Source organism: Cricetulus griseus, chromosome 5, assembly GCF_003668045.3.
Source record: "Cricetulus griseus strain 17A/GY chromosome 5, alternate assembly CriGri-PICRH-1.0, whole genome shotgun sequence".
In the NCBI taxonomy this organism is placed as follows: domain Eukaryota; kingdom Metazoa; phylum Chordata; class Mammalia; order Rodentia; family Cricetidae; genus Cricetulus; species Cricetulus griseus.
In genome coordinates, this window is record NC_048598.1 from 175,702,850 (window position 1) to 175,715,792 (window position 12,943).

General features: G+C 45.2%; 1 protein-coding gene across 9 annotated transcripts in view; it reads right to left on the minus strand.

Moving 5' to 3' along the window:
* Ncapg2 (non-SMC condensin II complex subunit G2) overlaps window positions 1–12,943 on the minus strand; it is a 62,836-nt gene that overhangs the window by 22,465 nt on the left and 27,428 nt on the right. For all 9 annotated transcript variants that reach the window (XR_004770083.1, XM_035445137.1, XM_035445136.1 and 6 more), the window contains 9 exons: window positions 11,436–11,609; window positions 9,568–9,638; window positions 7,765–7,918; window positions 7,474–7,647; window positions 6,679–6,795; window positions 6,447–6,587; window positions 5,817–5,916; window positions 2,594–2,781; window positions 833–973 (listed from right to left, as the gene is read on the minus strand). Coding sequence is in view for 8 of the 9 variants with exons in the window: in XM_035445137.1 (XP_035301028.1) it covers window positions 833–973; window positions 2,594–2,781; window positions 5,817–5,916; window positions 6,447–6,587; window positions 6,679–6,795; window positions 7,474–7,647; window positions 7,765–7,918; window positions 9,568–9,638; window positions 11,436–11,609 (1,260 nt within the window). In the remaining variant the exon portion in view is untranslated. The remainder of the gene's footprint in view (window positions 1–832; window positions 974–2,593; window positions 2,782–5,816; window positions 5,917–6,446; window positions 6,588–6,678; window positions 6,796–7,473; window positions 7,648–7,764; window positions 7,919–9,567; window positions 9,639–11,435; window positions 11,610–12,943) is intronic.

Sequence of the window (12,943 nt, forward strand, 5' to 3'; positions counted from 1 at the left end):
GGGATGGCTCGACTGCTAAGAGAGCTTTCTGCTCTGCTAGGGGACGCAGGTTCAGCCCCCAGAATCCACAAAGCGGCTGACGACAGCCTGTAAGTCCAGCTGTACCCCGAGATAGAGGACCCAACACCCTCTTCTGGCTTCTGTGGGCACCAAGCATGCATGTGGTACACAGACACACATAAGTAAAATGATCATACATAATAAATGAATCTTTAAAAACTTCAGGCTTCCTGGGCTGGAGAGATGGCTCAGAGGTTAAGAGCACTGGCTGCTCTTCAGAATCCTGAGTTCAATTCCCAGCAACCACATGGTGGCTCACAACCATCTGTTATGAGATCTGGTGCCCTCTTCTGGCATGCAGGTAAACATGCAGGCAGAACAATGCATACATAACTAAAACAATAAATCTTCAAAATAAATAAAGGTTAAAGTTCAAAAAAAATATTCAGGCTTCCTATAGTTAAGAAATGAGAAGAAAAAAGAAAAAGACATGCAGAGATATGACCCACTGTACCCCAATTCAGTCTAGAGCAGTCCTGCACTGTTTGCCCAACTGCCCCTGATTTCTTCCCCAGCAAAGAATCCTGAGAAACTATCAATTCACTCAAAACTCTTAGAGCCCACAGACATATCCATCTCAGTCAGGAACAGCATACCCTTAGCTTCTGCTCCACAGTTGCCACACGGCTCTAGACATGAATGGCAAAGTACTGAAACTGGCAAACAGTCCTCACCAGAAGCTTGCACTGGAAAAACCTAACCACGCACTATAAGTAGACACAGTGTCGGGGACAGTCAGGACCATGGCAGTTTCAGAATCAACAGTCCTCACCTTCCGAAGCTGGTGACTTATCTCAACCACGGGCGCAGCAATCAGAGTAGAAAGGATGCCGTGGTGGACTGTGGTGTCCTTGTACCACAACTGGATGGTGCTAACAAATTCATGGAGTGGGGTCTGGACAGAATGAAAGAGCTACAAGAAATCATGTTAGTCAGTCAGTATGGATAAGACTCAGTTTTTTTAAAAACAAGCACCAGGTATGGTGGCTCACACCTGTGTCTAAGACTGCCCCAGGCTAAGTAAGGAGGGCTGAGGTGAGTCAGTCTGAGTTACAGAGTGAGCTCTTGCCTCAAATAGATAGATAGATAGATAGATAGATAGATAGATAGATAGATAGATAGATAGATAGATGAAATGGCTGCTAGGCATGGAGGCGCACACCTTGGGTGGCAGAGGCAGGTGGATTTCTGTGAGTACAAGGCAAGCCTGGGCTGCACAGCAAGTTAAAGGACTATCTGAGCTGTTTCAAAAAACAACAAAAACCAATGAAATGAAAATAGAAGTATCAATAGTAAGGAGGGATGGAGGAAGGAAAGACAGGCCACTGACAACATTAAAATAAAGCCATCAGTTCGGGCAGTTTCTGAATGACACAACTCAATGGAGCTGGAAGACAGGGTCTGGGCTCCTCTAAAACTGGGCAAAAGCTACATCAACACATCACAGACATTGAAACAACTATTAAGTTAAGCTAGGAAAAAATGGTGATTTTTAGGATCCAGTTCCTCAATCATCTCAGCCTATGAGCTTTCCACCATCTACAGAAAACCATGGTCCCTCCAAGGTACTTCTAAATGGGGACATTAGCAGATGATGGAGTCAACAGATGATGGAGTTAGGAGATGATGGAGTTAGGAAATGATGGAGTTAGGAGATGATGGAGTTAGCAGATGATGGGAGTTAGGAGATGATGGAGTTAGCAGATGATGGAGTTAGGAGATGATGGGAGTTAGGAGATGATGGGAGTTAGGAGATGATGGAGTTAGGAGATGATGGAGTTAGGAAATGATGGAGTTAGCAGATGATGGGAGTTAGGAGATGATAGAGTTAGGAGATGATGGAGTTAGCAGATGATGGAGTTAGCAGATGATGGGAGTTAGGAGATGATGGGAGTCAGGAAATGATGGAGTCAGGAGATGATGGAGTCAGGAGATGATGGAGTCAGGAGATGATGGAGTCGTCAGTCAGGAGATGATGATGGAGTGAGTCAGGAGATGATGGAGTTAGCAGATGATGGAGTTAGCAGATGATGGGAGTTAGCAGATGATGGGAGTTAGCAGATGATGGGAGTTAGGAGATGATGGAGTCAGGAGATGATGGAGTCAGGAGATGATGGAGTCAGGAGATGATGGAGTCAGGAGATGATGGAGTCGTCAGTCAGGAGATGATGATGGAGTGAGTCAGGAGATGATGGAGTTAGCAGATGATGGAGTTAGCAGATGATGGGAGTCAGGAGATGATGGGAGTCAGGAGATGATGGGAATTAGCATTCTCCCAGGTAGTGACTGTCCCTCCGAAAATGAGCATATTCTCAAATATATTCTTTCTGGGAGGTCCTGGAACCACAGGCTGCAGAGATCAGCTCTATTTACAGCCCTGACATTCGTGGGACCTCAATCCCTGAGCTCAAGACTGTGGATCTTCATGCCACTAAAGAATGCAGGCATGCTTAGCTTTAGGGCTGACATCCAACCACCACACACCACCTGCAGCACAGAGCCCAGTAAGACCCAGCCAGTTCAAGGACTATACCGGTAGGCTTTCTTCTGGCTGCTTCCTGAAGGTCCAGGCAACACATTCCAACATCTTCTGGAATACTTCCTGGACTGAGTCAAAGAGCACTGCAACTTCTTCGTCTGAATCTGTTTTCTGAATCATGGAGTTTCCAGCTATCTCCTTCAGAATGCCAAGAAGTAGTGAAATGTAAAAAAATCCCTTCACTAGAAAGAAAAGGAGAATCACCAATTACCTATGCACATAAATAGGCTGAAATTGCTTAATACATGTACATGACAGGAATGGAAGAAGCCGTCACTACTGAGTCAGCGCTAAATATATAAATCTGATTTTTTTTTTCTCCACATAACTGTAAGACTGATTTCTTCCCCAGTAACAACAGTACAGCTGACTGTCAGTAAACAAAGCACTCTGTTCACTACATGTGGACAACTGGCAGTATGACTCCTGTAATGCCCAAATTAGAAAACACAGACTTTCTCTTATATTAATACTTAGGTAAAAACCCATCAAGGACAAATCCAACCTCACATCTCTCAGTATCACTTGGTAACATCATAAATTTCGGATACTTGGTTGTAGCTTATTGGTTTCTTTTGGTGGTTTTTGTTTGTTTGTTTTCAATTACCTCACTGACTAGGTACATAATCTGTCAAAATTCATTCTGTATATAAGCCTAATAACATTGTCCCTCCATTTTTTTTTTTTAATTTCTAATCAATCTTGCCAGTAAAAGCTACAAAAGTAGAGACAGTGCAATGCCCCAGCAAGCTTAAGGACACCCTATGTTACCCTGCCCCACTCTAACAGATGGCTTGGGTGCTGAGTAGCCCTTAACTTTTGGGTACCAGACAGAAAGCTGTCTGGCCAAACCCAGGGTAGGAGACACATTAATGTAAAACAGGCATGCAAGAAAGCAGAGAGATGGTGCCCTTCGTACAGCCTACTATCCTGGTAAGTACACGGACTGGCCCAGAGAATGGGCCTGGATATGAAGGACAAAGCCATTCAGCTACAAAATGAACTAGACTGAAGATTCCGCAAGCTCTGCCAGAGACCAAAGCTAACTACACCCCAAACTTTCCTGCTAAGGGAAGACAGATTTCCCATCCCAGATGCTCTCTATGAATCCTCGCTAGGTCTAAGACGCTGCCAGAATCGATAAGCAGCTTCACAAGATCACTAAAACCACAACAGAAACTTTCAAGGAGCTACGTGTGGGAGAACTCATTGCTCATATACATCTGTCCTGTGGAACGTCCACCCGTGAGACAGGTGACAAGCTCTTTAGACCTGGACACCACTAAGATCTGACGGATGTTTTGAGGTGGGAAGATCCACCTTTAGTCTGGGCCACACCTTCTGCTGGCAGCCTACATAAGGACAAAGCTTACTCTATTTCCCAGCTTGCTCTTGCCTTGCCAGCAAGTTCATTCCTCCACTGGCATTAGAGCCTGCTTCTTCGGGATCCCAGCACAGACTGAAGCCAGCTGAGATATCAAGCCTCGTGGACCGAACAACTTCTGGATTCTTGGACCTTCCATTGGCAGACAGCCATTGATGGATTAGCTGGACCACAGCCTGGAGGCTGTTGTAATAAATCCCCTTTATAGATACGGAGTACTCTGTAGCTTCTCCTCGTCTAGAGAACCCTGACTGATATACAGACAAAGGAGCCACCTCCTCACATGTCCCTCAGAGTGAGTAGTCTCAGTACCGTGGAGAGGAAAGCTACAAATTTTAAACATAAGTTATTTCATTCACTGTATGTAACATCCTGCTAACAGGCCAGCACTCATAGCTACAGCCAAAAACGGTGATGATCTATAGTCAGTGCTAAGAGTCCTCCCCAGGACACAGCTCAAAGCCAGAAGACAAGCCATCAATCTGAAACTGAAGTTGTACTGGCTCCATGGCTCTTCCCAGTATGCTCATCTTTAGGTTGCCAAATACCTGCCAACAGACAAATGGGCTTGCTATTGCAGCAAGGACAGCAAGACATGGGGATAGCCTCACTTGTAAGCTGTGGCACGACCTCCTACACCATCTCCTGACTCTATGTGACAGCCTTGGTCTCTGAGATGCTAGAGGCCAGCTGTCTTGCATTGTTCTGTATCAATGGCCTTTTGCTTTCAAAGCCTTAGATTTCCTATAGTCTTTACTTTTAAAAATTCAACCTTTGGGCTGGAGAGATGGCTCAGAGCTTTAAGAGCACTGGCTACTCCTCCAGAGGTCCTGAGTGCAATTCCCAGCAACCACATGGTGGCTCACAACCATCTATAATGAGATCTGGTGCCCTCTTCTGGTGTGTATGCATACACGAAGGCAGAATACTGTATACATAATAAATAAAGCTTAAAAAAAAAACCTTATTTTTTAATTGGGCTGGTATCTTTCAGTAAGAAATCTTCTCCCACAGCCCTGTTATGTTTGGTACCTGTCAATGATCTATGTACTGTACTGTAGTGGGAATACCACAAGTTTGTGGCTTATGTAGAGTTGGCCACCCAACCATGTGCTAGGAAATGGCTTTGTTAGAATATGCATTTGGGCTTATAAAGAGTACCCTTCCTGGGCATAATTAATATTAACTTATGTGGTGGTTTGAATGAGAATGGCCCCCATAGACTTTTATATTTGAATACTTAGAAATAATTAGAAGGTGTCGTTTTGTTGGAGGAGGTGTGTCACTGGGGGGTGGGCTTTGAGGTTTCAAAACCCACTGTCACTTCCAGTGAGCTGTCCCTTTCTCTGCTGTATCTCATGATGTAAGCTCTCAGCTGCAACTCCTGCTCCATGCTTTCCCACTTGCTGCCAGCCTCTCTGTCATCAAAGTCAGGGACGGGGAAGCTGGGAGGTGACAGCTCTGTGGCGCTTCTGCATCAGGACGGCATTCACTGGCTCTGGTTCCAGGTGTGCCACCTGCTGGCCACACCACTCTGCAGCCTTCTTCTGGGACTGTCTCTACACAGATGTCAGGAGGAAAAGTCTGACCCAGGCAGCAGAACCCCAAGGACCCTGTCAGAAACTAGACGACACTGTGCCTGGCATGAGAAACAGCTCTGAGATTGTGAGGAGTGTTAGCCAATAAACAAAGGCCACTATGTGTTACACGTCAGTGCTTGGAAGTCAGATTCTGATCTTCAGAGGGAGAGAGTGAGGGATGGAAGGATGAACCAGCTGTCAGTGCGCACTGCTTTCTCAAACACTGCTGTAATGGAGAAAAGATGCTGAGTACCTGCTTTCATTATTCCGAGACTCCGCTGTAAAAGCTGGATCTGAAACTCAGGGTCTCCAAGGCCCACCATGACAACGTCTTTACCCACAGCCAGGTAAGTCTGTAAGGCAAACATGGGTTCAACAACAACAAAAGCCATTTAAAAAGGAAGGCAGTCAAGCCCAACAAAGCCTTTCCTCTGACATACTAGTACTACGAGCAAATGTTTCCAACTGTTTTACAAAGGAATTTCCATAAATCATACGTTGCTTCTATAAGAACTCTATGGATATTTTATGCAGTTCCACCAATCTAACTAAATACCCATCACATACAACATGTTAAAGCTACATTAAAATTATGCAGAATGTGCTTTGTAAAAACAGAAATGTGGCCAGACGGTGGTGGTGCACGCCTTTAATCCCAGCACTCGGGAGGCAGAGGCAGAGGCAGGCGGATCTCTGTGAGTTCGAGGCCAGCCTGGTCTACAGAGCAAGTGCCAGGTTAGGCTCCAAAGCTACACAGAGAAACCCTATCTCGAAAAACCAAAAAACCAAAACAAACAAACAAACAAAACAGAAATGCCGTTCTTGGTATTATACAGCAGCACCGGGGTCTATACAGCCCGAGCTCCGTGTCCCGGCTGCTGACCTGGATGACCTGCTGATAGACGTCCCTCCGAAGCTTCAGGTACTCCTCTTCTTGGTCTTGAAGAAGAGGTAAAACTTTGTTTTCCAACCAAGACCCGGTTTCGCTCAAGATGGACAGATGAATCTTCTCTCCTGGGCAGAACTGTCCGACACAACACAGACGCAAATGAACAAAAGCAGCTTTGACGCACAATGCTCACAATGCTAGAACTAGAACTGCTGTGACAGCCTACCGTGTACTGAAGGTGGACACTCAGCCGGCAGTACAGACCAAAGGCGTGCAGGGCAGCTGCTTTGTTGAAGTTGAGGGGATTCCCACTTGGAGACTCAAGAAGTGATTCCAGATCTGCCTGTAAAATTGCAACCCGGGGACACATTCTGAATGGCGGGTGAACACAGCAAAGCAAAGCAAGGTGGAAAAGTGCCTGATCTATAGACAAGCCAGAAGGGTAACTGCAGTGGCAGCTCTCCCTGCACCTGAATGCTATTGACCGAGCAAGCTTTAGAAGCACACAACACAGTCAGCAGGTACACAAGGCCCCAGGACCACTGCCCCCGAGGACCACGGTTTGTTTCCTGGGTGGCAGCAATGAGGACAGTTTGACTGAGAATCCCACAGGAGATCAGGGCCAGTGCAGCAGGGGAAGAACAGGATTCCAAAGGGCACTTGGGGCACAGTGAATTCATGTCACACACTTTCCAAGATTCTTAAAAATACAGCTGAAGACTCTGAAGAGAGCTAGCATTTCCTCATTGACAGCCTATTCCGAGACAAGGGGCTACAAACTGGCACCCGGACACACTAGAAACCATGGAGAAATGTAGGCTCTAAATACTGCTTGGGAGGAGACAGGTCCTGGAAACGGCATTGCTCCCGGACTCTCCTGCCCAAAGTCTTTCTGGTTGCTCATTCTCAATTCCTTCCCAGCTTGCAAACCTCCTAGCACCAAAGCATGAAAACTATGCATCTTACCACACCACTGTTACTACACTTTGAAGTCATTTTAACCTACAAGGTTAGTAGCTACCTTGGATCCCTCAAGGGCTTTTAAAAGCTGGTTCAGTTTCTTCTGGGGTGCAGCGAGCAGACACTCTCGATTCTTTGGATGGGTCAGCAAATACTCCATGTACAACAACGCTAACTCGGGTTTCACCGGGCACGTGTCACTGATTGGCACTTTACGTTTAGAGGCCAAATTACTCTGAAGGAGAGCGGTGGGATAAGGAGGCAATTAGAGCTTATGTTCTCAGAACATTGTACGGTTTACAGGCGCCCCTTCTTCTCCACATTGCAGAGAGGTGCGTGGCTGTATACCCACCTTGGCCTGAGGTGGCCTTGTAGGCAGCCAGTCGACAATGAGCTCCAGGACATGCCCCACTTGCCCCCAGGAACAGAGACAATCCAGCAAGGTACAGTAGCTCCTGCCTGTGGCACTCTCCTCCTGACTCCTCAGAACAGAAATCACACCACAGCTGAAAAGCCAAGTACAGAGAACCAGGTTAGTGTCTCTACAGAAAGCCCCCACTGTCCCACCAGGTAAGGAAAACCAGGACACAATTTGATTTCATGAAGGGTACACGGGCCTCATAGTTAACACTGGCACCTGCTCCCCTATGAAACCCTTAACAGATGCAGCTGCAAAAGGACATGCCCCACACCTTCTGTTTCTAGTGCCAGCTGTCAGAGTCAGAGAAGGTCCTAATTTAGGGCACAATTACTTTCCTGTTTTGTTTTCATATATACATATACATCATATAATACCAATCATTCTCCCCTTTCCCCATCCCCCAGATCCTCCCCACCCAACTCCACCTGCTTACTTTCTCTAAAAAGCAAACAAAAAAACACACACATACATAAACACACACACACACACACACACACACACACAAAATTAGAAACCCAAATATCCAAACAAAAGACAAAAATACGACATTAATTTTTGTTATGCCACAAAACATTCACTTTGGAGGCTGGCAAACTAGCTCAGCAGATAAGGGTGTGTAGGGGAAGCTGTAGCCATGCCTTCTTAGGGGCTGGCTACAGGTGTGCCTGACCAGGCTTGTGAGGGCGTGGTCAGAGTGACGTATGCGTTTGCGGTTTCGGTTTCTCTTTGGTACTTGCGGTACAGACTGTTGACCTACCGGCTGGCTAGGTCGCTCTGTAAGTAAGGCTTTTCCCTATTAAATACCCTTATATTTCTACCTGACTCCGTATTGGTAATTTCCCACTATAAGGGTGTTTGCCACCAAGCTTGACAACTTGAGCTTGATTCCCAGAATCCACAAAGAGAACTAACTCTCAAAGGCTGTACTCTGGCGTCTACACACTCTGTGGTGCATGTGTGTACACAAACACGCATACAAACAAAGCATATTTAAAAAAAAAAAAAAAAAACATTATTTTCTTTTGAGTGTAAATAAAACCAAGTAAGTTTTAGTCTTAAGCAGAACTCCACTGCGTAATAAAAAAGAAGAGAGAGATGGCTTGGTGGTTAAAAGCATTTGCTGCTCTTGTACGGGACTCAAATTCAGTTCCTAGCACCCACATGGTGATTCACAATCACAAGCACCTCCAATTCTGACTTCCTCAGACTCCTGCAAACACACGGAGAACATATACTCAGGCATGCGCACACACTCACACACTCACAGGCATACATACTCACATTCACGCACACACTCACAGACACACATTCACAGAAGACATACTCATACTTTTTGAATTAGTACATTAATAGAAGCTCAGTGACCAAAGGCGTGATAGCCATATACACAAACGTCTATTTGCTCATCAGCCACATAAAAGGTTGTGTGCCAACTACAAATGGTGTAAAGAGAATCAGAGAAATGGATCCCAGCAGCTCATTTCAGTCTAAGCATTTGGAGCCCTGTATGGTCGGCAGTGACCCCGGGCTCTAGAGCTTGCCACTCTGGATATGGAGATCATGCCCAGACATCAGGTGAAGTCACAGCTGAGTTCCTCGTGGTCTCTTTGACAACCTCAGAGCCCACTGAAATTGCATCCTGACAATCTCTCCATACAGAGGGGAAGGCAGGAAACACAGAGTAGGTAGGTGACAGCGAACCCCAGAGGACACTCTTGCTTTGTGGCAGTGTACCTGAACACAGGGACAGCAGAGGCTGGCAAGAAGGACATCAGCATGAACAAAGGAATCTTGCAGCGCTCATCCTACAAACACAAAAAGAAACGTAAAGCTAACACAGGATTTGACAACAGGACATTTTCCCTGATAACCTATTTCCACAGCTGCTCAAAAAGTACTCCAATAGTTATTTCAATATCTAGAGGACCTAAAATCTAAAGGTGACCCTAGGGTTTGAGGTTGAGATTACTTGAATGGAGGGAGCACCCTGACATCTCTACACCTTCACTGCGCAGCAGTACAGTTTACTGATGTTTACTTGTGGAACAAGTCAGGTGAAAGGGAAAAGCTGAGTAATTTCTCACGCTGAACACGACTCTTAAGGTAACAGAGCATTCAGACAATATCACACCAGACGAACCAGACCATGTTATCAGAGGCAATGCATTGCTTTGCAGCTACAAAGTAAACCTCCGTCTGATCAGATCCTACACCTATAAGCTGGTACAACCCAGAGGGAAGTGCCTATACTCAGTCAATTTCCGCCTCCTAGAATGCAGAGTGCTAGTAAAGATTCAATAAACAGAACCACGGCAAGGTAAAGCGTAAAGTGTGCCAAGTTCCATTAACTGTTGCTTAACTAGTCCTATGATTGTACGACAGAGTAAGCTGAGCAGATTTTAACTGCTCAGAATCCACCAAGAACAGCACATAATGGATGGGGACATGGCTTCAGTAGCTAAAGTCCTTGTTACTCAAGTTTGAAGACTGGAATAAGAATCGCCAGAACTCCCACGTAAATTCTGGGTGGGAGAGGCAGCCTATCTGTAATTCCAGTCCTCAGAGAGGAGAGACAAGGGGACCCCCAGGTCAGGCAGGCTAGCTAAACGAGCCATCTTGATGAGTTCCTCAAAATAAGCAGAAAGAGGTACAAAATTAAAGTGAGATGTATTATCCACCTGGGTTCCATCATTGTGGCCACCTTGACCCCTAACTCCCGGTATCTATGGTAAACATGAAGGCAAGGATCAACAGCAATGAAATATTCCTGAAAGCCCTGAATAGAGTATAATGTGTGATGCATATGTAGGCAACACACTTAGTAGCTCAATTTTAACCACCCCACAAGTTACACATACTCCTAAACATCACACTAAAAAAGCATAAAATCTTTTATCTGCCAGCTAAAAATATTTTTTGTGCATGTTCTACAAAAGCACATGGGGGCATGGAAGGTGGATTAAGCTTGGTTGTATGTGTATGTGTTTTTGGCAGGCATCTTCTTCAATCACTCTTTACCTTTTTGTTGAGACAGAATCTATTACTGAACCTAAACCTCACCAATTTAGTTAAAACTGTCCACTAAGCCCTGATCTTCCTGCCTCAGTCTTCCCAACACTGGGATTACAGGTACACACTGCCACACCCCACTTTAGAATGGGTGCTGTGGATCAAACTTGGGTACCCAAGACTGTGCAGAAGGCACCTCACCAAATAAGCTATTTCCCTAGAGCCTAAAAATACCTCTTGGTTAAACTGATCTGATCTGTCTGCCTTAATAAGACAGACACAATTCACACTACAGGGTGATCTGCTTCCCGTGTGCCCTCAAACACCTTAGGTAGAGCCTACAAGATGGAATATTCTGTTCACAGAACTGAATCCTCTTCCTAAAACTGCAACATCAGATTAGATCTCCAACATCAGAAAGAAAAGCTAAGGGCTCAACGTGGACAGTCCCATGGGTACTAAAGATACACAGCAGAGGGAGAGGTGCTAACCTCATGACACCCTTCCTGTGTGCACACGAGACAGAACTTCCATTGCAGAGGAAACCGATGTCATCACAAGGCACTTTACTGGTGAGAATGGCCCAGACTCACCTTGAACACCTTCAGGTACTCTGGAAGCACAGATGCAAACTTGTTAATGGTATAACCTTTGGCCTCTTTATTGTTTTCCAGACTTCGGTGGATACTCTTCCAAAGGATCACAATGACTTCTAGTAAGCCCGCCATGGACGCAGTGTCATTCACTGACAAGGTTTTGTCTAGAACCTAAGACACAAATACTGTTACTGTGAAAGAATCCAACAAGTATTAAAAGACAAATGTACTTTTTTTTAAAAGCACATCTCAGAATCGCAGGCACAAAACAATGTAAAAATGGTAACGTCAACTTCTACTGCACAGTAAAGCTTTCTTCACTATTTTAGAAGCCATCCCTATCAGAAAGGTAGATTTGTTTCCAAATTCCACCCAAGAAATAAATGCTACATTAACTCAATAAGCTTTAGTGAAACAGTCTGTATGAATCAAAATGTCTCTAAATCAGAAACAAACGCTTTTTACCACACACCCAAAGAGCATGGGATTATACTACACTGCAAGGCAACTGCTGCAGAAGACTTTTTTCTGAGGCTGGCAGGATAGAACTCACAGACGTCCACAACCCCTAAAATCATAGCTTTCTATGGAATACTGAAAAAACAAAACTGTATATATTTTCCTGTTGTTCTGGTAATACACAGCCACCCTGTACCAGAAAACTGAGTGCAAACCTGTAGGGAGCCGTCCCTGCATTCTCCATTACAATGATGGTGCCTGCAGGCACTGAATGTAAATTATTTCACAGGCGCTGGGTAATTATCCATTTCTTTGATCTCTGCCTATCCCGTGGCTCATATGGCCTGAGGAGCTGAAGCCATTCATAGGGTGACACGTCCCAGGCGGCTGCTGCCAGCCTTTATTAGGGGATGGGATTCTTGGCTCAGGGTCTCCGCTCTGGTAAGCTTATGCTCTCCTCTCTCAAGATGCATTAAAGCTTTCCTGCAGAAGGATCCGAGTGTCCTGTGTGATTCTTGCCGGCGAGAATATAGCGCGGGACATCTGGTGCCGAAACCCGGGAACTTGTTAACATCACTGGCACCGCGGAGACCCCTCTAACGGGGCGGATTCAGAACTGCAGGATGGTAAATTCGGAGAGGTATGTCTTTTCTGGACTTTGGCTTGGAAATGTTGCTATTTTGGGAGGTTAGTGTAGAGGCTTCTGTGCTTTTACTAGGAGCCATTTTGACCTTTCTCACTGTTGTAGCAATCTTAAAGAAGTCCAGAATTACATGTCAGAAACCGAATGTAGTGAGAGATGGGGCGTGCCCAACAATAAAATATAAGAAAAAAGGACCTCCCGGGATGTCTAATGACAAGGGAGTGAATAATTTGTTAAGAGAAACAACAACGAATAAGGAAAAAGGACCTCCCGGGATGTCTAATGACAAGGGAGTGAATAATTTGTTAGATGATTCTGTAAATAAGTTTAAAGCTTTAAATCTTGATAGCTCTGATGACTCTAAAAGCTCAAGAGATAAAGTTTTAGAGAAAACAGCTCAGCT